Consider the following 27,696-nt stretch of genomic DNA (forward strand, 5'->3'; position numbering starts at 1 on the left):
GCTCATCATGTAGGAAGAAAGGACCAACAATTGCAGAAATAAGTGAAGACCACATTTTTTAAGTTTCCTATCCAGTAAATGATCCTGGAACCTTTTCCATCTGACATATAAACTTAAGATTCCTTCTTTGTGCGCGAGGAGGCGCCAGAGAGCCCAACCGGCAGTTTTCAGAAGTCAATATGTGACTGATATTTGAATCACTGTTTCGAATGTACCTTTTAAGTTTTCACTTTACATCAGCAGCTGTTCTGACAAAGAAAACATTAACTACAGCCTGAGGCAGGTTTTTTTTTTCTGTGGCCAAAAGTCCATTGACCTTCTTTCAGTGTAAAGTTTTGTCCGAAGGTCAGTACGCGCTGCAACGAAAGAGGGTCTGCGCGTGAATATGGACGTCTCTGCTGTAAATGCTCTTCCCTACGAGGATTTTGTGAATATTTTCGGTAACGTTGTGGAGAGATGTCCCATAATAACAGCTGCTGTGTGGTCGAAACGTCCGTTTTTACATTTGTCTGCTTTAGAGACCGCTATCAGTGAGTTCATTGATGCTTTACCAGAATCAGGTGAGACAGGGGCTTATGTCCGTCAACTTTCGTCATATTTTAGGAGCTTAATACAATAACCAGTCACTGTTTGTGTCTAGGTAAGGAGGGGATCCTCAGGTGTCACCCGGACCTCGCGGGCAGGGACCTCCAGGGCGGCACCCTGACCCGGGAGTCCCTCTTGGAGCAGGCAGGAGCCGGTATGGATGCTCTGAACTCCGCGGAGGCCTCGCGCATGGCCCGGCTCAACGAGGAGTACAAGCAGCGCTTCGGGTTCCCCTTCGTCATCTGCGCGCGGATGACTGACAAGACCAACATCTTACGTCAGCTGTCCGAGCGATGCCAGAACGAGCGCGCGACGGAGAGGGCGCGCGGCATCGCGGAGGTGAAGAAGATATGTCACCTGCGTTTACAGGCGCTCGTGCTCTCTGACGCGCCCAACAAGTTATGAACCTGGATATAATGATGCACTTCTACCAGTTAGTTAGTCACCTGTTAGGAAAGAGTTCCATTGTTGTAAGGGCAATTTTATAATGTGTTTTATTTATCTGATGGACCTTACAATTAAATTGTTGAACAATAAAACATCTGTATAATTGATTCTTAAGTACAACTTTACAAGGTATTGGCTTAAATACAAGTAAACTGCCATATTATGCATATACATCCATACATTTGGACAAACAACGCCCAGTAAAATGCAGTGTTTGAGCAACTGAATCCATGTTCCTGTCTGTAAAAGGGGGTTCAAAGTAAGTTTCTCATTTTGCCATTTGGTGCCCCAAAAAGTCAAAGCGTGAATGGTGAAGTGGGCTGAAGAAATGTCCCTTTCAGTACAGACAATTACTCACGATGGTGTCCGATACAGAGGGCTAAGATTGTCCTTCAAGGGAGTCCCTGGAAATCCGGTATAGGGCCTTTTCTCACCCTTAACCGAGGATTTAAAAGTTCCGCTCTCTTTTTCAAATTCTGAATCCTAAGTTGAAATCCTCTCAGATGGAGCGGCCTTCAGACGAGGACTTGAGAGGCAACCCTGTAAAATGAGAGTCTCAGTCCCGGGCCCTCCTGCAGGTCTACGCGGGCTCTCTGGGCCCAGAAGTAGACAGGGAGTGACGGTTCAGCGGAGAAACCGGGGGTGAGGCGCTGTGAGGTCCGTTGGTAGAGGAGACCCCCCCTGTTGCCTCCCCCTGGTCCCCAGAGGTAATGGAGGAGTCCTGATCCGGGTCGCCCCCCCTTGCCCTCCTCCGGTCCTCCTCCTTCTTCCACTTCATGCGCCGGTTCTGGAACCAGATCTTGATGTGTCGCTCGGTGAGGCTCAGGGTCAGGGCGAGCTCCACGCGCCGTGGCCTCGAGATGTAGCGGTTAAACAAGAACTCCTTTTCGAGTTCGAGGAGCTGCGCGCGCGTGTAGGCTGTCCTCGTGCGTTTGTTTTCCTCTGCCTCTGCCATCACGTACGGTCCTGAGACACAAATAAGTAAACAAATATGAATCAACAAAGACATAAAGGTCAATATGTCATAGAGGATAGTTTCATTTTGGCCAAGCAATTATAAGACAAGTAGCCTAATCGTAGATAAATAGGCCAATAATTACTGATCAGGAAATACCTTATGGGGATTAGAAAAACTGTTGATTAAACACTAAAGCAGGCACCTACAGAGACCACGGTGCATGTCCAATCCAATCCAATCAATTTTATTTATATAGCACATTTCAAAAACAACGAGGTTACCAAAGTGCTGCACAACAAATACAAACAGTAGAAGTAAATAATAGTAAAATTCAAAATACAGTAAATTGAGACAAACAGAGACCAACACAAACTCTCATGCTGTATTAAAAGCCAAAGGGTAGAATAGGAGTATGTATGTCTTAAGATAACCAGTGTAATCAACATTTATTCGACTGTAATGTGAAATAAACTCAAAACCAATAAAGATTTATCCAAAAAAGACTTATTTTTCCTTATGTGAAGTTGCAACAGGTTGCATGGGGACGTCGAGGAGCTGTCATAGAGCTATTTTCAATCATCAGAATCCACGCACACTACGGAATTCTGTTTAGCTCTGACTGATGATTATTTTGTGGTTTCAGATTAAAGATTTTAGCTGAATTACAATTATCTTTGTCTTTGTTTCCTCTTACTGACACTTAAAGCGACACAAAGCTGTTTCAGGAGCCACTTCTGAAATGATACCGTGTGAGTTTTCCAATGTAAGAAGCAACAGATTCAAAATCAGTTCCCTTATAGGCTGATAAATGCTGTGATTTTTTCATATTGCAGGCAAAATAGCTTGACTTCGGGTTCTTTTTGTTTGTTTTTTTCAAATGGTATCATTATAAGACCAGGAAGATTAAAACAGTGGGATAATCTTGTTTTAAAACGCACCACTTTTCTGAAACATGTTGGTTCCCACGCAGGAACTCAGGGTGTCCCGTAAAATACCACGATTGAATGAATTTACTCATAACCTACAGATCCAAATCAAACATCTTGCAAAAATATATCTATATATTTTAAACACACACACACACACACACACACTCTCACTCACACACACACACACACACACACACACACACACACACACACACACACACACACACACACACACACACACACACACACACACACACACACACACACACACACACCATACGAAAAAAGAATAATTGAAAAGAGTGCGCTAAATTTAAGACGTCTCCTCCTTAACACACATGTAGGCTATCAGGTTGGGTGAAATTATGCTTTTACAAGTTTTATTAGAAGGATACAAACCTGAAGTAAACCATGAATCAGCTCGGGTCAGCAGATGAGACGTGTGTTACATTGAACAACAGACTGATCTGGAAAATAACTTTATGTTGATACCGACTTTGAGTTAAATTGAGACTATAACCAGTCATGAAGACAAAGCACATTTTAATATATTTGTAATCAATTTAAGCATATCATTTATATGCAAGGGTATTGTTCGGTAATTGATAGTTTGAATACCTTTTAATTAATACTTCAATGGCAATGATTTTGTTTTAAGACTTGGAAAACGTCTAAAGTTACATCCAGCCGACTGTTATGATGCTATTTAATACATTTAAATAATAAGGTAATATCAATGCCTTCAGTATCCTGTGATTAAAAAAATAAAATAACTGCGTCAAATAAGTGAGCAAGCATTACATTTTGACGCCCTGAAGCTTTTCCATTTAGAGAGAAGAGGTCACACTTGTTGAGTTAGTCTGTTTGAGCTGATTTAAGGTTTGATGTAATTTTCTCTGAATAGGCCTATAAAAACACTAGAAAACTAACTTCAACTTTATAGGCCTGTAACTAAAGCCAGGTTTCTCTTCTAAAGACTGTGCGCACAAGTGGGAGAAACAAGAGAGAGTAATTTTCCTGAAACTATATTAGAAAGCAGATTTTCACACTATGTTGCCAATAAACAGAGACATGTCTGTCTTTTAATCAGCTAGTGCTCCACTGTGAAGGTAGGTATTTAGTAAACATATGGTGAGACATGAAAATGTATTGGGAACAGAAAAATCTACATTATTCAGCTATAAGACCTGAGAAAAGCAACCCCTGACACCCGGGCCTGAAATGTAGGCCTACACAATAGTGACCTGAGGGCATTGAAGGGAAATGCAAAAATCCTTCAGGTGAAGTAGGATCCCTCTGAAGGGAGCATGATGTCACAGAGGCCTCTGAGGAAACGAGTTTACTCATTCATGGTTTAAATAACTATTCTTAGTTTTTAAATATTCACTGGGGCATTATTTTAGTAACATCTCAGTACTCCAATCAATGTTATTTACTATTATGACAGGAAAACAATGCGATCTAATGTTACGTTCTGAGGAATTACCTGCCCACTGTCCCTTCCAGGTGTGTGAGTGAGATTTAGTGGTTTTCATCCAGGGGAAAGGGAGGTGGTATCTGCTCTGCTCCCCCGTGTCTCCATATCCTGCACCAGGCGGGGGTTGCTGCTGGTGGAGTCCATGGGGATGGTGGAGCTGAGGTACACCTGGTTCATCCCTCATAGGTAGACCGTAAGAAGAGGGGACGATATCAGGCAGGCTGGCCGGTTCAAGGGCTCCCATGGCGGGCGGAGTGTAGACGGAGTGGCCCTGCCGGCTCATGTAGAGGCAGGGCGGCGGGCTGTGGCTGTAGTCCTCTCCCTGGTGGGATCTCTGGAAGGCGCAGGAGTCTTTAAACACCTGGGAGGGGTAAAAGTGATCTTCCCGATTCATGACTTCTTCCCAGGACCCGCACATGCACCTGTAGGCTGTCTATACCTGCGCCCTGTCTCCAAGCGCGGACCTATTGCTCTACCTGTCTGTGGTGCAACTGCAGGGCCCACACGGCTCCACGCAGGTGTGTCACTCTGCCGCCATGTGACCCAGCAGCGACAAAGCCATTGGTTTCACTGTTTGCTCAAAACGGCTGAACCAAAGCCCTCTTAGTTTCTAGGATATTCTGCAGCTTGTGGGGTTTTTCACTAAATTGAACAGGACGACAGTGGGCGCGTGAATCAATGCCACTGTGTCAACGTTTACCTGCATCCACCTGTGTTTGCCCCAGTGGACAAGAGCATGCACACACAGCTTTAAGAGTCCAGAGCAGACTGCAGAAACACGTTTCTCACGATTGTTCTCCAACAATGGAGCATCGACAATTTATATGGTTATATCTCTCCTGTGCACACTGATAAATCGATACGTATGGGCGCAAACATTGGTTGACCTGCAAGATAAGAGACCCGGATAGAGACACAGTTGTCTTGGAAACTCTGTTGAAAAGCTAAAGCGTTAAACTCTGTTCCCAGAAGCTTTTTTTTATTATTATTATTCGTCTACATCTTCCTGACTTTTAAAATGTACCCATTACACTCCTGTAAATGCGTCATTTAACACCACGCGTGGGCTCGCTCACTGGTCCCTGGCGCGTTAACAAACAGAGCGGCCGTGGTCGCTGCACTCTCGCACTGTTTGCTGGCCATTAGTCTTTGGCAGGTGTCTCTGCGCCCCATTACACAGCAGCCCTCGTGGTAAACCAATTACGTTGAAGTGAGCAACAGAACTCAATTAACCGGCGTGCGCGTGGAGCTTGAACCCACAGCCTCGCGAGCTAAACTGCGCGTTCATGCAGTATTTTGAAACTGCGCCACACCATAAGAGGGATTTAACTACTTTTCTTGTAAACCGTAAACGAGGACAAGGCTTTTACTTTGATAGTGCATCAATACACTGTTTGCACAGAGTTCTTCAAAAGCAATTATGGCACTTTCCCCGGTATCTTAATGGGCTCTCAGCGGCGCAATAAAGTTCAAGTAAACCAATTCTATACAAATCGCCCCCAGCTCTATGGCTTAATGGTGTTTATATTTGATCATTATTTCAAAGAGGAAGGAAACAGTTAACCGACGCTGTGCTGCACGACAGACGACAGGAACAGCGTGATTTATGAAGCGTGAGGGGCGTTAAGCGTATTTCAGACTGTACAGACACAACACTGCGTGTGATGGCTGAAACTCAGCTATAAACAGACCTCGTGACCAAATACAGTGAAAGTGACCACGTTTAGAAAACGCTCTGGATGTGGAACAATAAAAGGCTGTACTGTAAACACATAACCAAGGGGATGAGAAAGCTATAAACTGCATTACAACATCTCGAACAGTTGAGCACATGTCCATCTGCCTTCTGAAAACCCACTATGACACGTGGGAGAGCAGGGACACGTTGAATCATTCTTTTATCATAGCACTCAAGGGTTATTTTTGCTACACCAATTATTAAATAACTATATGTCTCATTCACCAGAACTTTGGCACATGTTGGAGCGTCAGGGCAAAAGGTTTGTTTCTCCTTTAGCAAAGAAAAGCATTTCTGATAGTTATGTTTTTATATTATATACCTGTCCAAAAGTTAGACAGCTGATAAAATGTGCTTACCAAGTGGTAACAGCAGCATGGCTTATGTAAACACTATGACCAGTGAATAATGACACAGCAATGATAATGATGTTATAATGAATACTGAACTGTTTTCAACTGTGGGTGTGTGAGACGAATTTCACCAAAAAAGGAGCCATGGGAGGGGGAGCGGTCATTTGTTTAGAGTTTTATTAAAACTAAAATTACCTAAACTATAAAAGTTCCTCCATATTTTTTTTTCTGTAGATTTAGAGGTAAATCTGCCAAAAGAAAAACAGAGTACCAAAAAGACTGTTTTTTTGTCTATGCTCAATAATATCCACCAAATTATCCAAAAATAAACAGTTTGTCCATCCTGCTCCCTCAGCAGGCTTAAGAACTAAAAATAAATGTCCCGTCTGGCTCTTTTTTTTCTTTCCATATTCCACCAGGCCACCTGTACACAGCAGCTCTGTGAGGTCTGGTCACAACTCAGTCTTGAGAGTCCACTCCCTGTAGGAGGAGTGTCATATATAAAAGCAGTGCTCCTCTCCAGGACAGCTCATTATAAAGTCTGTCTGTGTCTCTGTTCTGGCTGGTCGTCCCTCTCATGTCTCCACTCTCTGTTCTCTCTGTGCCTGTAACTCCTCTCTTTTTCCTTCTCATGCCTCTTATCTTTGTTATTGCAGCTGTCCCTATGATGGTGTTTATGGTCTGTGTGTCCTCCTTTACTCCTGTGATCTCTGGGAGGTGTTCTGCTGCGGTCTCTGCTTCTATCTGGGGAGTCGCCTCTCCTCAGGCGCCCTCTTGTGGAGGACTGTCCGGCTCTGGGCTCGCTGGTGCGCCTCTGCAGGCCCGTGGAGCGCAGGGTGTTTAGAAGGAAACGCTTGTTGGTGCTCCCCAGGGGACACTTCAACCTGACAGTAGAGTGAACAGACAACAACGTTTTTAACATTTGACATCTGACAGTGTGAGGCTTCAGGTTGAACTCCTCTGAGACCTTTGAATTTTCATCACTGTCCTTTTCAAGGCATCAGCTGGTCTTTCATTTAAAAGGAGATACCAGAAACTTATTTTTGGAAGGACAGTAAACAAAAACTGATGGAGTTACACTCCACAGTTTTGGTATTTTATAAGCTGCTTTTATATTTCATGCTTAAAAAAGTGTTTCAACAGTCTTTAAGTTGTTTCATGTTTATTATCACATCATACACACTAAGGGGCTTGGTTACACTGAGGGAGTTTTTACTCCAGAGGTAGAAGTGATTATGGTTTTGTGTTTTCATCGTGTGACTGAGTTAAATTAATCTTATGTTGTATCCATCTCTTTTGGTCTGTAGTTATTCCTGTGAAAGAAGTTCTGATCTCAATCTGAATAAAACCTGCAGCATCGATGACTACAGAAAAATATACCTGATTTGTCAGGAAAATAAAATAAACAAGGTTGAGTACACAACATAAGCTTCAAATAGAGATCAAAGAATGATAATACATGATATATATATAATGATAATAATGTATGACATTAGAATTGAATGAGAAAATTTGAGGATGCTTAATCTCCTCAAAGATATGACACTTTTCTACGGGAAGTTATGAGATCTTCTAATATCAGGGTTTTAGAAGTGTTTCATCTCATTGTTTGTGTTTACTTCACCCTCAGCAGCTAACCGGTTCCCTCAGGTCTGAGAGGTTACATTTACTATCAGCCCCACGCTCTCACTTCAAACCCTGTGGTGACAGAGCCTTCCAGGTTGTAACCTCAAAGCTGTGGAATGACCTGCCCACATCCTTACCCTCTACAGAGTCAGCTGATGTTCTCAAAAAGCTTCTAAAAACACACCTGTTAATATATTTGGTTAATTATCTATACAACTTTAAATGCACTGCTTTATTGATCCCTGCTTCAAGGAATCTACTGTATGTCATTGCTTTCATCTGTGTCTCTAAGGACCAAGGTGTCCCTCAATTATTATTATTATTATTATTTTATTTCATTTTATTTTATCTAACATAACTGGCTGCATAAAAAATTCTAATCCTTATAAAATGTTTTAAGTGTTTGCTGTACGTTTTTGTTGATTGTTACTGTTCTAGTTTCTGTTTTGTTTTTAACTCTGTAAAGCACTTTGAATTGCTCTTTGTATAAATGGTGCTTTATAAATAAACTTGCCTTGCCTTTTTATTGTTATAATCATTACATTTTTTGGTTAAAAGGTACTTGGTATTACTATTATAACTATTATTTACATTTTATGTTAAAATAACAATAGTAATTATTGTTGTTGTCATTATATTATATATTATTAAAAGTGTTTATTAATATATTATATTCGTATTATATTATAAATAAAAAATACGATTTTTTATCAACCATTATTATTATTATTTTAATATTATTACTATTAGTTGTTATTATGATATCATTGTTAGGATATTATTATTACTCTTTTCATATGTGATTATGTCTTGTTTTTGTAAAGTACTTTCTGACATTCTCTTTCTGTGAAAAGCATATAAATACTTAAATTTAAAATAAATTTTGCATTACTGAGTCTAACTGTGACTATACACCATTCTCACGGAAACACTGTACATTTCAGAAAGACAGACCATATACGAACTTTGAGGACAAAGTGAAGTTTCGAGGATGGGAGTACAATCACAACACAGCAGTGTAGCTAGTATGCACAGATCACTACACCCTAAAGTTAATAAAAACTCTGCTGAGCTGATAAGTAACAGGGGAAAGTTTAAATATGACTGATATAAGCTGGATGATACAGATGACATGTCAAACTCAGTACTCACCATCCTGCAGGGCCCATGGTCTCTGCTCTCACCCGAGCCCGGTCATTCTCCCGGAGGAGCTCCTCCACTGCACGCCTGGACAAACAGACACAGAGATATCAGAGTTAAGAGAGGAGGAGAGGCTGAGGACAGACAGGGTACAGAACCTCCAGGGAGAGCCAAGGACAGAATGATTTAATTAAGTGAGAGAAAACAAAGTGATGTCTGGTGTAAAGGAGAGAGTGAATCATTAGTGAGTGAATGAGGGACAGCAGCAGCGTCCCTGTATGACCCGAGCTGCTGATTCAGCAGAGAGTACTTATCCGACCTTTAAACAGACTAAGGCTGCTCAAAGCTGTGACATGGCATTGGTTTCATTACAACCACAAAACACAGAATACAACAGCTGTCTACCAAAAATACCCCTCTCTATACGGTGGCTAGCTACATAGCTCGATCTGTGTCAATACAGCAGCTAAATCAGATAAATTAGCAAATTCAACAAAATAGTGACTCACTTTTCCAGTTCGGGGTCTTCTTCCATCTTGTCGTGAGAAATAACACCTTACAACCAAGTGCCCTCAGCCAAAATCGATGGTTAATTGATAATTAGCTCGACATCTTTTTTGTTTACTTCTGCGATGGGTCCTTCTAGCGAGGACCCCATTTTAGCTGTCCTTAGAGATGCCTGGTTGCTTCCTGCAGTCTCGTGACGCCAACTACATTACAAGCAAAATTTTCATAAAAAACAGGTAGGTATATCAAGAATCACATGCTCAACATCTTAACATAAATGCATACACATCTATTGTTGATGCCTCAAAGTCAGCAGCATTTTACTGAAGACGTTAGTGGGGCAAAGTTTCACCAATGTAGAAATTATCATTACTGCAGTTTAATCTTTCAAGATGAAGCATATATATTTATATGTTGGTTTAATGTGTGAATTAAAGGAGCACTATCTTCAATGTACGATCTACAGAGATGACATACGTTGTAATCATTTATACATACTCTATTAATTATTTCTTAAAATTCATATCTATGGACTAAGTCTTATCAGGATTGAGGAATAAGTAACATATTGTATCTATTAATGAAAAATGAATAAGACTCACCTGAAAGAGTTGTTTTTTTCCCCCAGAATCAAAAGAAGTTATATGATTAGTTTTGACAAATCTATGAACAAAAATCAACTAAAAGATTGATTTGTTGTTGTTATTTTTTCATTTCATTTATTTGTTTATTGAGTTGGGACCATGCACATTAATAAACATTAATGCATTGAGCATCAATGTAAATGCGCCGGACTTAGCACAGATGCTAAATTTCATCCGTAGTCCCAAGGCAGTGTACCTACACAACACAGACACAGTAAGACTTTAAAACCTCACAGCTACAAATCATACGATAGACAATTACAAAACAAAAGAAAACACAGGCAGACAAAATCAAGATTAACAAAACACAGGCAGACAAAATCAAGACTAACAAAACACAGGCAGACAAAATCAAGACTAACAAAACACAGGCAGACAAAAACACAACAAAATAGTTAAAGAGTTAAAAAGATTAAAAAGATTATTAAACATTAGTCCATTAGTTACAACTTAAATCCTCTTTATAAGTGATGCCTCAATGAGAAAGTGAGTTTTATGGCTATCATCATAAATTATGTAACTGTTATGATGCAACACATTTCAGCATTACAACTGTGCACAAGGTAAGTCTTTGGGTTCAACAGGAAAAGAAAAAAAGCTTCTTTGCAACCATGTCTATAAAAAGGTAATAATTCAACCATAACTCACTTAACTGTAAGTTAAAAATTAGTTAACGCCTGTACACATTTGTAGCATCAGTTAAGACAACTTATTCCACCTCATAATACCTCAGAAAAGGGGAAAGATGGTCCAAAAATCAAATTTGTGTGGCTTTTCTGAGCAGGCCTATGGGGGTCTACACTGGCCCTGCTATAGATTGACATCCGCTGGCCCCGCCCACCACCGTTGACGGACAGTAATGGGCGGGGCCTGCGCCGCCAAAGGCACGGGGGCGTTTTCGTGCGGGTTTGCGGACTGGGCCGTTGCGGTGAATGCGTGATTGAGGTCCCGCAGCTAATAATCATCCCCCCTTTTTGGGGCCGGAGTGCACGGCGCGGAGGAGCAGCCGGAGCAGGTAACATTACATCCCGCTTGTAATCTGTGCCTGTATGAACGGTGTCAGTGTGTGGCTGTCTGTGCATTCATATTGCCATTGTCGCTTCATCTGTCCTAGCTTTTTTTCCGCTCGTGGAGGGCGGGATGGAGTCAGACAGATGGGGGCAATGATTAAAAAAATGCTCTTGTCTAATCAAATGTGTCCAACGCCTGCGGGTAGCTCACAGATCATGACATTTCATTTGGTGCCTTGCCAAGGTAATTTGGGACAATGACAGTGAAAAGAATGATTGGACATTTTTATCAAAGAGTCAGTTTGTGTTGTTATGACTGCACGTTCGCCTGTTGTATAAAAAACAACAGCATTTTGAACCACAGCAGCAGGCCTGTTTTTGTAAATGAATATCAGCCTTTGAGGATTGTTTTAAGATAAGAGACGACGAGATGGGGTTTATGAAAATGTAGGCTAAGCCGACAGGACCTGAGATTTTAAATCTGTGGCCTAAAACATCATCTTATCTTCTTTAAATTGTCATTCCTGCAGCCGAGGTTGTTCTGAGTTGTAAGAGTAGATTGTCCTGTCTTAATAAAATGAGCAGAGACAGACTGTCATCCTTCATAAAGAAAGAAATGACAATAACAGCATGGCTTTGGACACACAAACACAAACGATCAGTGGGATTAAAAGAGATTTTTCACAGGCATTGCCAGTCTTCATCGGACTTGTGTGGAGGAATCTGTTGCTACAGACTTCAGCTGTGTTTAAAATAGATTTAAGTGCTTTTCATGGCCAGGGCTCTAAACTGCAGCCACAGTGAAAACCTGAACACTTTATTTATTGATAGAGACTAGTACCAGGATCGAGTACCTAAAAAGCCCCTGTGCACAACGTGTCAATGTGTTTGTAGCTTGTGTACACTAATGCTTGCACATCTTCAAGTCTGTGCATGTGTGTGTGTTTCTGTGTGTGTGTGTGTGTGTGTGTGTGTGTGTGTGTGTGTGTGTGTGTGATGTGGTGATGTCACAGCTTTGTTATAGGAACAGAGAAGCCTTGTGTCCTCATGATTAATTCATGTCCAGCTGCGGGATAGAGACACAAGCAGCCAGTCACACACAGACAGACAGGAGCACGTACTTAAAGGAGGATGAAATAAGTCGCTACCGGTCCGGTAGCCAAGGAGACAGGAGAGACAGGTTGTCACAGAAATGGGTAGCCAAGGAGACGAGACGGGGGTAAAAACGAAGCGAGGGTGCTCTCTCGTCTCGTCTCTGTCTGCGCTTGATGACAAGCTTTCTGGCTGTAGCAGGGAGGAGCAGAGCATCCTGCTGAGAGGAGTGCATCTGTTTGTGTGGCTCCTCTGCATCCTTCTCCAGCTACACTCTGAATGTCAAGCCCCACTGAACAGAACAGGCTCCAGGTCGTCATGGAGACAGGAGCAGACCCCCAGCTGGAAACAGAGGCAGGTAGTCAGTGTGGCTTGGCCGGCCCTCTGTGTGCTGAGGCACGCCCTCTGCTGTCCGCCGGCAGCATCAGGCAGGCCCACAGGGGGGCTGATGGAGCGTCAGAAGGTCTGTGGATGTGAAACACTGTGGAAGTGGTGGGCGAGTACAGTGCATTAGCTCTATCCTCTGTGGAGTGCTTTATTTCAAGACTTTGCTTTGGGCATGTTCTCCTTCTGTTGCAGAGGAGACTGAGTGCATCTGTACACAGCCTGAGCCAGAAATATACAGTTAGCTGCTGGGTTTTTAGAGAACGCCTACTACCTCCTCGTTTCCTTCTTAGACCCGTCCTCTATTCTCTCTTAGATTCAAACATCCCATTAATCTCTCTCCCTCCTCTCTTCTTATCATTCCTCTTTCCTTCCTACCTCTTGCTGGCACTGTTCTTCACTTTCTGTTGCTTTCCCAATCCAACTTCCCCTGATCTGTGTCCTCTCTCTGCCTCAATCCCAGATAATTCCCTCTCTGTGGAATTGGAAGATTGCAGCAGGCGAGAGCAAAAGAGAGATTATACTGCCAGATTAGTGGACAGGAGCAGCAATACATAATCTCAGCACACACACACACATATACACACAGTGCCACTCTCTCGATCGCATGCAGACTCGTGGGTACACGTGCACAAAGCATTTGCCACATGAATAAATGCACGGGCACATAATCAGACACTTGTTGTTTGTCTGAAACAGCTGTTTAACCCTCCTGCTTTGCCCTCTGACCTGCAGGGTGATGTGCCATCAGCCACTGGGGGGCATCTGTCCTCACTGCAACTTGTTCATCCTGTGAAGCTTATGGGATAGGAGTGTGTGTGCCCCTTCCCAACACTGCTGCCCCGCTGGAGTCACTTGTGCCAAAGCTGAGCTGTGAGGAAGGAGCAGAGATGGGCAGCCCGGGCTGCGAGGTGGCTGTAGCCGGGCCGGTGGAGCCAGTGCTGGAGGCTCTGTGTCATGAATGTGGCCAGATCCACCGCAGCTGGGAGAACCACCTCTACAACTACCGTCTGGAGGTGGACGACGACCTGGTGTGCCACATCGTCTGCAGCCGCTGGTGCAGCCGCTCGACACGCCCTGCGGACACACCTTCTGTGCCCGTTGCCTGCGGAGCTTCCTCCAGGAGAGGGACTTCTGCCCACTGGACCGGACGCGGTTGCAGCTGCAGGCGTGCCGTAGGTCCAGCATCCTGGTTCACAAGCTCCTGGACAAGCTGTCTGTATCGTGCCCTTTGACCCGGTCTGCTCCCTCAGCATGCCGAGATGTGACTTGGAGGCTCACCTCAAACACAGGTAAAAAAAGCGCACATACAGACAGAAGAGATGAAGGTTTCACACACACTCACACACCTACACACACCTACACACACACACCACACACACACACACACACACACACACACACACACGCACACACACACACACACACACTCACACACACAACTTCAGCACCAGATGATTTGTTAGAGCTGCGAGTAGTTTATCAACAAAAAATGAAATGATTGCACTCGGACATCATGTGTTTATCCAAATGTCCTACAATGCATTGGTGCTACCTCAGGAAGTGGACTGATCTGTCTCTTTGTCCTCTGTGGAAGTGAACCTAAAGGTTTGATTGGTCGGTCTGACAATGACTTCTTAAAGACTGAGAACTGTTCCTGACTTCTTCTGGACTAAACCATTAACTGTTTGTTTAAACTTATAACAAGAACCTTTAAAGCTCTGATTGGCATTCAAAGCCTTTCCCGCCTGCAGTTGGCTCGCATCTGGAGGGAACTTAATACAGTCCTTAGTCCAGATCAGCTCAGACTTACCCGCCATCCTTAACCTCCAGAGTCTCAGTCCGTCCTCACGCCTTGGCTTTTGGCCCGTTGGACCAGGTGCTGTGAAACCCTGAGGGGATTATTGGGTTGTAGGTCATGTGACAGGGATTAGTGGTTCCCTACCGCAGTCATGGGTGGCTGACAGGGAGCTCCATGTCTCAGTCTGCAATCATGCTGAGCCAACTTCAACACCAGAGACCTCTTCAACCACTTCTTCTGTGAGACAGCTAAAGGCAACCCGGGCCTGTGGTGAGTCCGACGCAGCAGGGCGGGAGGATAGCGTGATTTGGGTTGCAGTTGCGTCTTCTTTCCCTGGTGTCTGATTCTTGCTCTGTCCTTCTTGCTGCGTTCTGTTCCTTCGTCTTGTCCTGAAAAGTCAGGCAGTGTGTGTTGTGTGTGTGTCCTGCCAGGTCAGGTTAATGTGTCTTAATATGGAAGGAAAAGGTTTAAATGATGCATTCAAGGAGATAAGTGAAAGTACTGGGAGGGTTACTCAGCGGAAAGTGGTTTTAACTTTGCGTTCACAGATCTGTGGATCAGAACCTCAAAGATGTTAAGACTCGTCTATAACACGATAAACACTGAGCTTCATTGATTTTCGGACAAGCTTCCATTGTGTCTGTTGCTCAGGAGCCATCCATCGCTTACTGAATGGATATCCTGTCTCCATCTAACACCTCGGCTCAGTCAAGCAGATTTTCTTTAACAAGCTCACACTAACAAGATCACTAACGTGCTGCTAAAAGCCTTCGTGAGTCAGCTGTTTTTACAGGAGACCCACCACAGACAGACCATGTTCTGACGCTGAAGCATCAGGTCACTTCTCAGTACAGTTTAACTACAGGTGAGAACTAGTGGACACCAGCTTGACTACAGTTGATAAACTACGGGACAGATGGTAAGACATACTGTAGGGTGATGGAAGCAGTCATAAAGAAGTGTACAAATGACAGCAAACGGACTCTTTAAAGAAGTAAGTGAAGAATGATATCATTCTAAATTGAGGTAGCATTACCTAAGCTAACATTAGCCACCTTAAGCTGTAAAGCTGCAGCAGCTTAACTCCTGAGTGTATTAAAGTGAGTAAGGGTTTGTTGCTTCTGACTTTTCATGTAAGGAGGTTTTATTTCTTCTTGAAAAGTCCTCATCAGAGCGTTTCAGACGAAGGCGTTACGCTCCTTTAACTCGTTACGCTGCTAAAAACTCAAATCTCAACAAGTTTATCGTCTCTTTTATTTTCAAAATATCTCATTACAGCTGAAATGAGCGCATACACTCGGCAGGTCCAGATGTGACATGTTATCTGAAGATACTACAAGATAAAAGTACAGCCTGAATAAGATGTTTATTCAAGAAAATAATGAGACACCACGTTTAAGAATAGCTGCAAGTGTTTTCAAGAAACTTCACAGGTAAAGTTTACTGAACTGCAGCCATTTTACTCAATACAAGTGATTCAGCCCTTCATGTTTTGTGTGTATTATCGTAAATAAGGTTTAATATCCAAGCTTGACACGTGAACATGCCTTATGTTCAGTGTAATGAGATTTTCTGAGAGAAATATGCGTGGTGAGATTTGAGCTTTTTTGCAGTGTGAGACTTCTGTTGAGGTTCAGGATTTCCGAGCTTCACTACGTTCAACCTTTGCGATAACAGTCTCCTCATTCAGGCCTTTTAATCATAACATCCCCAGATGGCTGCATCGGAGTGACGGCCTGCTCATCGTGTGGTGTGAGAAGACTAGAGAAGATGCTGTAGACGGATCAAACAAGGTCACTGTGCGGACTGACGTGGACATTCTTTGTAAGATTAGACCTCTGATAACCACGTGCATTCACGGCTCCTCTAATGTGAAGACTTAGGTTTAAGGTAGCCACAAGAGCCAAGAGGCCGTGACTGCTGCTGTGAGACTTGGACAGTCAACATTGTTTATGTTGACGATTAGGGATCACTGGGCATTAGGTGAAAGGAGAGGAGTGCCAGGCCGCAGTGTTGCATGGTGTCAAGGTGGGCCTTGTTGGCTCAAGGTGTGAATCGGAGCTGCCTCACTGTGTCACTGTGAATTTAAGGCTTTGTATGAGCATGGCCTGTTTAATGTTTACATATTTATCACTGAAGTTTACACATTTTTATTTCACAACTGTTTCATTTTGTCCTCACTAGAAATACTTTGTATAAATTGATTTGAGAAAAGTGAAACCAGGAAGAAGTAAAGTTTGATTCGCCCACATTACAACACAAACACAGATTGCTGACTGCATCTTTCTTGCAAGAATCTCGAAGGACAACAGAATCTTGCACTGGAGCTGTGTCTGAGTGTAAATACTTCAGTCAATTAGGGTTAGACCGCTCTGATTCTTTGAGTCTGTCATCTGAGTTTATTTTAATCATTTTCCTGTGAGGACTTTCTATTTGTGGGACAGAAGTGATGCTTCATTTTCACCTGATGTGTGTTTATTTCTGTGGAGAGAGCTCAGAGCAGCTGGACTTTTTTTTGGGTATGACCTATATGTTATGATCCAGTCATTTATCATCATTAAATTTAGCTTTTGTCTCTGTACCCTGACTTTCTCTGTTTATATCATTGCAAATTGAATATGTACAGTCCTCTGTCTGGACTCATAACAAGTCCACATCTACCCTGCAGAGGTCTTTGTCGAGAGAGTTTGGAGTTATTAGGGAATGGGATTTAAAGGAAGAATTATCAAAAGATTTCATATGTAGTAGTAGTATTTATTCAGTCATCATACATAATACAATCATTTTCACAGTTAAAACACGGTCAACAAAGCCAACAGTCATGTATTAAGTGATGACTGAAAAGGCTAGGTAGAAGTAAATGCTTAATTAAGCCATTTTTACATTTTTATGTAATAACGCTACCAGCTTAATGAGAAAGAGAAAACAAACAGGTAAATCATAACACCTATAGCCTTCAAAAACTGCTTATCCACCCTGTAAAGGGGCTTTTTTTTTAACTTGGAGAACAACAGATGGATGCATTTCACACAATATGCATGAATAATCCATGCACCTACAAATATTTCCACACACTGGAAGCCACCAACACAACAAAACAAACTTTTGTCTGATGACAGTTTGATGGTGTTGCCGCTGTCAGGCTGCTTGTACTAATATTACCAGTACTAAGAGTATTAATGTAGGGATCGATCGAATTGTAGGTTAGTACTAGGGACGGGCATTTCAAGCAAAATACTATTCTACAGTCACCAATTATTGGAATTTCCGCTTCCCTGCAGATATAAGGAGAGAGAGACTGTGTAAGGTTGTTGTAGATATACTAGTTAGATATGATATAAGTATTGATATGATCTAGATATTCTACTTTATCTATAAAATTTGCACTTAACTTCATTTTTACGTAGACGTTCCTCCCAGAGCTCATTGGTGCTTCAGAAGTCTCTGCGTTTTTCTCCAGTTCTGAATCTCACACAGATTAACTTAACCAGCAAATGGCTCTAATGCTTTCTAAGTTATTTGAATTATTATTATATTATTATGGAAGTTTTTTATTATTTAAAAGCATAATACTAGATGCTTTCAGATGCTCTTCACATCTGACCGGTTGGAGGGTTGTACAGAATTACAATCCTCATCGTCACATGAACTGTTCGATTGTTTATTATGAAACGATCATTCGAATATTCGAAAATCCTGACCTATTCCTAGTTAGTTCACACTAGCGATGAGTAACTAAGCAACCATACCATTTTAGGCTTAATAGAATAGTCTTCCTCTCTTATGCTGGGTGCCCTCTCTCTCTTTATAGTTAGACTTTGTTATGCTAGTTTGAGCCAGCAAAATTTGCACTTGAAATACATTTTGATTATTTTTTCTTAAATAAGTTCTTCTTTTCTTCAATTTTTTGGCGGTTCCAAATCTCACCTGTTTAAGGTGTCTGGCAATATGCAGTATATTCTCTCTTCTTTTGTTATTTAATGGCAGTTAGCAAACAGCTTTCAGAAGGGCTACAGTCACAGTATGTTAATTCTACTGCATTACAGCCAGGCCCTGGTAATGATAATAATCACATATATGTATAAATGAGAAATTGTCTCATAAACTATTTAATTTTTTTTATAAATTAACGACTATTGTGATATTGGTAAATCATGACTCATCCCTGATAAACACAAGCTGTCGTTGAAATAGAAGAACTGCTGCTCTCCAGACATTCCTGTAACCTCTATGTTATAGGCTGATTGGCCAAAGACAACCATGTCTTGTAATGCACGAGGGTTGGTGTCAGGACATGGTGGTGATGGGGTTTCCTGGGGCACAGAGAAGGGCAGCAGCTGAGAGATATTAAACGCTTAGACAGCTGAGACAGATTTAAGAGAATCACAGAGACTCAAGTTAGTGACATAAAGATGATACTTATTTAACAGAGATTGAATGATATCGGAGTTACTGTAAGAGTCTGTTTGGCACTTGAACTCTAAAGGGAGATAGGTGATCAAAAGGATGTCTGCAAAATCTGTCCCCCCATGGAGTTCAGACCCTGGTGGTGGAGGTGTTGGCTGATTATGACATAAGGAGCTGATTAACTACAAAGACAGGGCGGTGCTCTGGAGATTGCTGAAGATGTCATCTGTGGAGGGTTGCATGCAACGAATGAATGAATGGCTCAAAGGAAGAGTGAACCATTTTTAAAATGGGCAGCAGCACAATGATAGGCTAAACAATGAGGGTGTGTTGCAGCAGGCTCAAGCAGCAACCTCCGGCCTCAAAATATGAAGCCCATGTGGAAGTGTTATAAACTGCAGTTCATCGAGAATCCACTTGAGGCTGGCTGCAGAAACACAAACCACATACACAGGCCATTCCAATAAAGACGATCTTTACAACATTAATAAACATGTTTACAGTTCTGGTTCAAAAAACGGCTTCGGTCTACTGTCACTAATTTTCCTATCGTCAACACACTGCGAAGGGTGAATTTATTTCTAACATGACAGTTCAGGAAATATTAAGATTACGAGTTTTTGCCCATTTAAGGACATGACTGACTTGACTGACTGACAGGAACACTGTATCTGTTGGCTAGAAGGCTCAAAGCCTGCCTCTTTCCCTTACACTAGCTTGACAGAAGTTAGGTTGAGTTCAGCATTTCCCATATGGCTCCCTCCGACGATTTGGCTTCAAAACAGCGCTCAGGAACAGCTGGGTGACGTCACGGATACTACGTCCCATTATTATTACAGTATATGAGTGGACTGGATAGATATGACAGGTGATGAGAACAGCTAGGATGCAGGAAATAGAGGGAAGGTGAGCAATGCGTGGAAGGATTGAGCACAATGAATAAAGAGAAACGAACAATGGAAATCTTCACTCCCCACTGGAGTGATGATATATCCTCGCAATAGACACATCACTGCGAAACCAAAATTTTAACAACCGCAATCACAAAAGCTGTGCTAGCTATCAAAACGTACCTCTTGGTCACAAAGTCCCTGCTCTTGTGACTCGTTAAACTTAAAATGATCGTACCATAATGAAGTAAATCTGTATGGCCAGGAGGGAAGTCAACGGAAACTTCCTCTGAAGCAATGAATGATGAGATTGTAAATCGATGTTGAGTTTTATTTTACACCTCGGACAGACTAACACACTAACACCTGATGCTTGTTGTTAGGTGTACTGGAACAAGGTGTGCAGCAGACCATCGTGGAGGGACCCACGATGTGAAAGTGTGTGACGAGCGAGGGACGGGGACAGCCCTCCAGGTCGCCCAACTCCCCGCAACAGACCTGAGGGACCGCACACCCTCTCCACCCTCTGGACCCACCAACACCACCAGCAAGCAAGGGACCTATGTGGATGGAGGCAGGTCTTGATAACCCCGCCTTCGAGGAGAGCAGGAAGAAGACAGTGAGTGAATCTAGTATGTTTAACCACAAACTGACCAGATTAACCTGTCAGTGTACACTCAGACACACCCTTCTCTCTTGTCTTCAGGTGTGGTGGGGTTGGAGTGTGTGGTCCCCAGGGTGAAGCGGCCTCTCAGTAATCCATGCATCCACCTCTCCGCTCTGTCAGCTCCACCTCCTCTGGCTGGGACTGCCCTTGAGTCGCACGCCTCTCTCTGCTGAAGAAGGTCTTGACATCACCCCCTGAATGAATACTAGAGATCTGTGATATGAAGTATTGCAGTTTATCTCTCTAGCAGTGTAACCTTATATGTCAGGATAATCATATTCAGCAAACGTTATTATATTGGGATGTGGAGATTAGCCTCTGGATTGCAGCTGTGTAATGTGATTTTCTTGTCTATTAAGGGTGTGTGAAGTTGCCCTCGCTTCCTGAAGGAGAGATAACTGCCATAGAGGTCCACCGAGCAAACCCGTACGTGGAGCTTGGCATCAGCATAGTGGGGGGAAATGAGACGCCGCTCATCAACATCGTGATTCAGGAAGTGTACAGAGATGGAGTCATTGCACGAGATGGGAGGCTGCTGGCCGGGGATCAGATACTGCAGGTAGAAGATCTGGTGATTTTCATGTTTGGTTTCAGCGCTTTGAGGGAAGACCGAATCATTACTTCATATTCCTCCTTCCTAAACCACAAAATATCTTGTTCACTCTCTCCTAGATTCACTTTTCATTATTTTTATACCTACTGAAACTTTCTCTTATCAACATGATGTTTAAAGCTGTACTCTGTAAATAGCTGTAAACAAAAAGAGTTATTAAAGTGACAAACAGAGCTATGATGACATTATCTAAAACTCTGAAGAGCAGCACAGATTCTTTTAGCTTAAGGCAAACGCTATCCTTAGTTGGTTAAAGGTACAGTATGTGTATTTAAAGGTACAGTGTGTAGTATTTAAAGGTACAGTTTGTAGTATTTAAAGGTACAGTGTGTAGTATTTAAAGGTACAGTGTGTAGTATTTAAAGGTACAGTGTGTATTTAAAGGTACAGTGTGTAGTATTTAAAGGTACAGTTAGTAGTATTTAATGGTATAGTGTGTAATATTTAAAGGTACAGTGTGTATTTAAGGTAACAGTGTGTAGTATTTAATGGTACAGATTGTAGTATTTAAAGGTACAGTGTGTAGTATTTAAAGGTACAGTGTGTAGTATTTAAAGGTACAGTGTGTAGTATTTAATGGTATAGTGTGTAACATTTAAAGGTACAGTGTGTATTTAAAGGTACAGTGAGTAGTATTTAAAGGTACAGTGTGTAGTATTTAATGGTACAGATTGTAGTATTTAAAGGTACATTGTGTAGTATTTAATGGTACAGATTGTAGTATTTAAAGGTACAGTGTGTAGTATTTAATGGTACAGATTGTAGTATTTAAAGGTACAGTGTGTAGTATTTAATGGTACAGATTGTAGTATTTAAAGGTACAGTGTGTAGTATTAATGGTACAGATTGTAGTATTTAAAGGTACAGTGTGTAGTAATTGAAGATGCAGTGTGTTATATTTAAATGTATGGTGTGCATTTTTAGCAGCATTTATCAGAGCAGGCTTGGTAGAAGAAGAAGAGAGTGTTTGTTATGTGCAATAATACTTCAAAAATATATTTCATCACACTGCACCTTAAACTCTCACTGCTCTCATAAACTTAATCCCCCCATCCAAAAAAAAAGAGCAGACTTACAGGGTTAGATAATAACAGATGAACTTCTGACTGACAATCATGCAATGCAGCAGCCAAGGAGACACATTTTGCACTGAGCAGTTGGTGGAGACCAAAAACAGAGCTAACTGAAGCTTGAATCCTTGTAACTTGTGATATTTTATGTCTTAAATTCAATCAGTGAGTCCAGGTGTGAACATTAATGGTCCCTGCCTGATCTTTCCTCAAAGGTGAACAATGTGGACATCAGTAACGTCCCCCACAGTTTTGCTCGCTCCACACTGGCTCGACCCTGCACCACTTTACAGCTGACTGTGCTTAGGGAGCGTCGCTGTGCCTCTAGGGCGCCTCCATCCTCCTCCTCCACCTCCTCCACCCCGGCTGTGCCCCACGCCCCTGCTCTACCCCTGAGGGCACCCGTCCAGCCCCGCCACGCTGAGAATCACTCTGCACAAGCGGGACTCAACAGAGCAGCTCGGCATCAAGCTGGTGCGAAGGACAGATGAGTCCGGCGTGTTTGTTTTGGATTTGTTGGACGGGCTGGCAGCGAAGGACGGCAGACTGCGAAGCAACGACCGCGTGTTAGCAGTCAATGAACAGGACCTACGCCACGGCACCCCGGAGCAGGCTGCACAGATCATACAGGTGAGGTCTTTCAGATTGCTTTTGGTAACTTCTGTGACTAAAAACATCAATGTGACGTCCCTAACTCACCGACTCTGTCTCTCTAGGCCAGTGGAGAGCGAGTCCATCTGATGATTGGCCGACCAAGCAAACCAACTCCTCCTCCTCCGCCAAAATCGAGCTCCACCAGAGACCTCTACTGCCTTGATCACTTCCTGCCTAACCACAGCTCCACCCCGAGTCCTGTGCCCGTACATCTCTCCCGCACCAGCACCCATAGAGTGAGCACAATATGTGTTACGTGTGTCTGTGATTATGTTGATGACTTTAACATTTTTACATATTTTTCATTAATTTTCAAAGATAAGTCAATTAACGCATTGATTCTCTTCTAAAATGCTGAAGAACAGGGGAATTTAGAAAAAATGTTTGTAAAATCACAAAGAAAACTTTTTCTTCATGTACCAATTAAAAACAACCTTTGTTTTCAACCCATGTCCACATTTCTCTGTATTGTATAAAAGCTGAGGCGTTTCTTTGAAGAGTAAGTAGACTGGAGAACATTAACTGTGGAATTAAAAACGTTTGGGATGAAGAGACTGGACCTTTTTTGTGTGTGTGTGATCCCAGGACCTTTCCCAGTGTGTGACCTGTAAGGAGAAACACATCACTGTGAAAAAAGAGCCCCTCGAGTCTCTGGGCATGACTGTGGCAGGAGGGCGGGGCAGCAAGAGCGGGGAGCTGCCAATATTTGTGACCAGCGTTCAACCGCACGGCTGCTTGTCAAGAGACGGACGAATCAAACGAGGTGAGCGCTCCCTTAGAAACAACAAGAAACCAGAAAGGTTCATCTTGATCAAAAGCATCCTAATCTTCCTCCTCTTGTCTTCAGGTGACGTCCTGCTCAGCATCAACGGACAGGACCTGACGTACCTGAGCCACAGTGAGGCTGTGGGCACCCTAAAGGCCAGCGCTGCCTCGCCCTCCGTCCAGCTGCGGGTGCTGGAGGTCAGCATGGTGGAGGAGCACGAGCACGACGAGCTGCTGCCTCACACACACGACAGCGACTTTGATGCCAACTGGTCCCCTTCATGGGTGATGTGGCTGGGCTTACCCAGGTGAGCATACAGTTAACTGAGACATATGTTAGCCTTGTGCAGCTTGTGATTTTAATGTTCTTTTGCATTGTGTTAATATTACCATGATGTTCTGCATTTACTGTACCAATAAACATCAGTAGCTCTATATCTAATGCAGACTCTGATGTCTTAGGTTCTGGACTGTATAAACTAAATGAACTGTCACAATAACTTCTCCTTTTTTGACATTTTGATGCATGATGTTTTCTTCCTCGTGAGGCCTTAATGTTGATGTGTTCTCAGAACTGTGAGTGTGGGTTCACATTGGTCCTGTTTGAAAGTCTGTTAATCTGCTTTGATGTTTTTTACCTTTTCTCTGTTCAGTTATTTGGATTCTTGCGATATTCGCACTGAGAATAAATTAAGGTCAGTCTGAGATTCATGTCAGTTGTGCTCGTCTTTTCCTCCAAAGATCCCATGAAAACAGTAAAATGTGTATAAATTGACTTTTGTAATTTTCATAAAGGAAGTTGTTAATTGATTTAGAGGTCTTTCAAAGGCTGATTTAGGTAGAGGGGGATAAAAAAAGACATTGTCATCTTCCTTTTAAAAACCTCCACAGATTTGAAGAGTAATAATAGACATTTATTTCCATGAAACTGATCTCTGCTCATCTGAAGGTCCAGCCCTCCTTCATGCCGCTCTCGTCTCTTGTCTTGCAGCTACCTGCACAGTAGTCATGAGATTGTTCTGAGAAGGAGCCATCCGGGCAGCTGGGGCTTCAGCATTGTCGGGGGATACGAGGAGAGCCATGGCAACCAGGCGTTCTTCATCAAAACCATCGTCCTCGGCACGCCCGCGTACTACGACGGCCGCCTCAAGTGAGTGATCGGCTGCTATCTGCGGCTTATGTCAACCGTGACACTGTGGTCCAATCGCAGGTAGATAAAGCGACCTACTGGAGGCGACTGATAAGAGTGGCGTGATTATGACCACACCTGCATAGTACACGAGAGCAGCGACACAGAGCACTTCCTGTATGTGTTTAATGCTAATTTTAGAATGTAGATGGTAAAATGTTCATTTCATGTGTACTTTTTCATTTGAGAATAAAACATTCAAATCTAGACTAAAGTGCGTGAGCATTTTGCTTCGCCATTCGTGTCATATCTGTTGTCAAAATGAAACACTGATCAACATATTAAAATTATTTCTGTCTGAACATGACTCTGTACACATTGGACATGAACAAAAGACCGAGACTAAGGCCCAATCTCAATGTCCACCCTCAAGCACTCACTGACTTTGAGGCACGTTCCCGCTAAATCTGTGAGGGCTTAGGGCTGTCCCACTGTAAAATCATCAAGTACATGAGGGATCTCTCACCGACTTTTTGAGCCCTCTATGCCCCCTTTCATTTTTGCAGACTTAACGAAATGGAATTGCCCATAGTTCATAGAATTGTGACTTGAAACAAGGGATTCCAAGGGGAAGCCCATGAGCATGGAAAGGTAAACGAATGCCGTAACATGGAAAAAAGAAAGAGAGATGGTAAAAAGAAGCATGAAAGCTGCAATGAAATTGAAGTTACCTGTAAGTAAATATAAAAACGCCTTAATCTATTTTGTCTTCACACATGTGTATACAGTATGATTTAGATATTTATAGTTTATATTTTAGATTGTGTGGTTAAGCAGTCTGTACGGTAAGAGCCGGATCACATGACAATCAGGCAGTCAGTCCCTTTTGCTCCTTGAATTTGAAGAAAGTAAAAATTGTGCAAAATAATTCCTAATATCTCTAAGGTGAGCTTCATTATGTCATGCAGGCCACGTGCAAAGTCTCAAAGTGCTGTCCCATTCCCAGTTCTACAGTTTGAGCCCTCACAGCCTCCTGCCATCAATGACTTTACAGCTGACGTCAATTAAGTCAAGGAGGGCTCAGGGTTCAGGGCTTAGGGAGGACATTGAGATTGGGCCTAACATCCCTTTGAAGGTTAAAAGCAAAGAAAGAAAAACCTTTTCGGCTGTTGAAAAGTGTAAGAGTAAGGTGTCCCTAAAACACACTGTGTTCAATCAGCTCCTCCACAGACTTAAAAAAAGAGATCCTATTAAAAGTATCGTCTGTGTAAGCTAATGTTTGATTGCCCCTGCTGCTATAGAAAGCCATTGTTGTCCATGACACATCAGAAAGCTGCATGCTGCACGAAGAGACGCTTCCTTCATTACAGCAAACATGGCCACAGCTTACTTTGAGTCAACTCTACATCCACCGACCTGCTGCTACAAACACTTACTGAATCACCGACTGTTCATTAATCCACGTCCCCAGCTGATGTATTATTTACTTTAGCTTGAGTAATGTTTAAATATGTAGTTCATTACTATTTAAGGACCTCACCTTTAAATCTTTTTTCTACCACTTTTTTCCTTTTAACAAATTATTTGTTCATAAAATGTAGAGAGCCATAAAAGAAAAGAGAAGTCAGATTATTTAAATAGTGATTAGTGTGTTAAAGCTTTTCCTATTCAAATTTCCCAAAAAATTAAATGAAAATACAAATTTCATACTACCTGAGAAAAGTTTTTTTGTTGTTTTCTTTTTATTTCCAGCACCTCCGACAGGAGTGTTTGGATACTTGCTTCTAGTAGTAATCGGTTATTTCTTTAAGAGACTAACTCTGTGACAGATGCAGTATTTAGTTTTCAGTCATGACTTGGATAACCAGCAAACTTTCCAGTTTGAGGTGCTGGAATTAACAAATATATGTGTAAAATTTATGATCCAGAAATGACCTTTAAAAAGTCTTAAATGTCAATCAGCGTATCAGTTTATATTACTCTGCTCAAGCAGCTGTTAGTAAAGCGCTTGTCTCGTCCTTTAACTGTTTCAGTCTTCCTTTGTCAGCCTCAGTAAACATACAGTCCTCATGTGATGTTCAGTAACAGAGGATGTGTGGTCCTGTTTGTGATAGACTCGTCTCTCTGTGTCTCTCTAGGTGTGGAGATATGATCGTGGCAGTAAATGGCCTCTCGACAGCCGGAATGAGCCACTCGGCGCTGGTCCCCATGCTAAAGGAGCAGCGCAGGGGTGGCGCTTACTGTGGTCTCCTGGCCCGGCAGCTTGGTGTAACCGGGCCAGAACCTCATCACGCTGAGTCCACCCAGAATGTTCTATATCGGGAACAACCTTGGCCAAAGTGAACTGGTACACGCCACTGTACATCGCTCCATACCGGGCTTAATCTAGGACCAAAAGCATCCAGAACTCTAGTAGACCCAGCAGGACAGAGCCTGTCCTGACCAGGTGGGACCTGATCCAGATCGTGCCACGTCACTCGACAGACTGCACTCACACTCACTGCTGAGTTCATATGGTCATGTTGTCTTCACTCCAGCAGGGAGGAATGGTACTGCAACTGTTAACAGGCTGTGATCTGTGCTGTATTCACCTCACCAGGCAGTCGTAGAATCCAGGGCTGTATTCAGGTGGATGCATCGTTGCAGGTAGAGATAGAATTCAGAAGTAGCCTGTGGTCATCTCGGATAATGACCTGTAATCACTCCAATCAAGATTGTCTGCAACACCAGCGCTGTATCCAGCTGAATAAGCCTCAGGCCTTATTAGAAAACCTGCCGCACCCTGGGGGCTCACCTGCCCTTAGGCCTCA

At 42.7% G+C, this 27,696-nt stretch overlaps 4 protein-coding genes across 4 annotated transcripts; 2 read left to right on the forward strand and 2 right to left on the reverse strand.

The window, feature by feature from the left end:
- Window positions 1–143: 143 nt before the first annotated feature.
- On the forward strand, window positions 144–1,143 carry urad (ureidoimidazoline (2-oxo-4-hydroxy-4-carboxy-5-) decarboxylase). The gene is made up of 2 exons (XM_034706100.1): window positions 144–560; window positions 641–1,143. The coding sequence occupies exons 1-2, from the start codon at window positions 386–388 to the stop codon at window positions 988–990; spliced, it is 525 nt and encodes a 174-aa protein (XP_034561991.1). The 5' UTR covers window positions 144–385; the 3' UTR covers window positions 991–1,143.
- On the reverse strand, window positions 1,018–6,540 carry pdx1 (pancreatic and duodenal homeobox 1). Its single transcript, XM_034706097.1, has 2 exons — window positions 4,406–6,540; window positions 1,018–1,998 (listed from the first exon to the last, which is right to left on the reverse strand). The coding sequence occupies exons 1-2, from the start codon at window positions 4,812–4,814 to the stop codon at window positions 1,613–1,615; spliced, it is 795 nt and encodes a 264-aa protein (XP_034561988.1). The 5' UTR covers window positions 4,815–6,540; the 3' UTR covers window positions 1,018–1,612.
- Window positions 6,541–6,649: 109 nt separating this feature from the next.
- On the reverse strand, window positions 6,650–9,951 carry si:ch211-140b10.6 (protein POLR1D). The gene is given in 4 exon segments (XM_034706099.1): window positions 6,650–7,051; window positions 7,053–7,371; window positions 9,266–9,340; window positions 9,763–9,951. Coding segments are annotated over 4 exon segments (525 nt in total). The 5' UTR covers window positions 9,789–9,951; the 3' UTR covers window positions 6,650–6,946.
- A 1,268-nt stretch (window positions 9,952–11,219) lies between these two features.
- Window positions 11,220–27,158, forward strand: lnx2a (ligand of numb-protein X 2a). Its single transcript, XM_034706101.1, is given in 20 exon segments — window positions 11,220–11,419; window positions 13,626–13,931; window positions 13,934–14,122; window positions 14,125–14,182; window positions 20,372–20,390; window positions 20,392–20,476; window positions 20,479–20,531; window positions 20,533–20,620; window positions 20,695–20,757; window positions 20,760–20,803; window positions 20,806–20,833; window positions 21,015–21,214; window positions 22,554–22,723; window positions 22,725–22,968; window positions 23,055–23,228; window positions 23,578–23,755; window positions 23,840–24,065; window positions 24,749–24,907; window positions 27,025–27,114; window positions 27,116–27,158. Coding segments are annotated over 19 exon segments (2,262 nt in total). The 5' UTR covers window positions 11,220–11,419; window positions 13,626–13,780.
- Window positions 27,159–27,696: the final 538 nt, after the last annotated feature.

This window comes from Notolabrus celidotus, chromosome 17 (genome assembly GCF_009762535.1).
Source record: "Notolabrus celidotus isolate fNotCel1 chromosome 17, fNotCel1.pri, whole genome shotgun sequence".
NCBI lineage: Eukaryota > Metazoa > Chordata > Actinopteri > Labriformes > Labridae > Notolabrus > Notolabrus celidotus.

Coding starts and splice junctions, on each gene's coding strand:
- urad (XM_034706100.1), top strand. CDS start 386: ATGGACGTCTCTGCTGTAAATGCTCTTCCCTACGAGGATTTTGTGAAT. Junction 561..640: donor TGATGCTTTACCAGAATCAG/GTGAGACAGGGG, acceptor GTTTGTGTCTAG/GTAAGGAGGGGATCCTCAGG.
- pdx1 (XM_034706097.1), bottom strand. CDS start 4,814: ATGTGCGGGTCCTGGGAAGAAGTCATGAATCGGGAAGATCACTTTTAC. Junction 1,999..4,405: donor CTGGAAGGGACAGTGGGCAG/GTAATTCCTCAG, acceptor TTTGTGTCTCAG/GACCGTACGTGATGGCAGAG.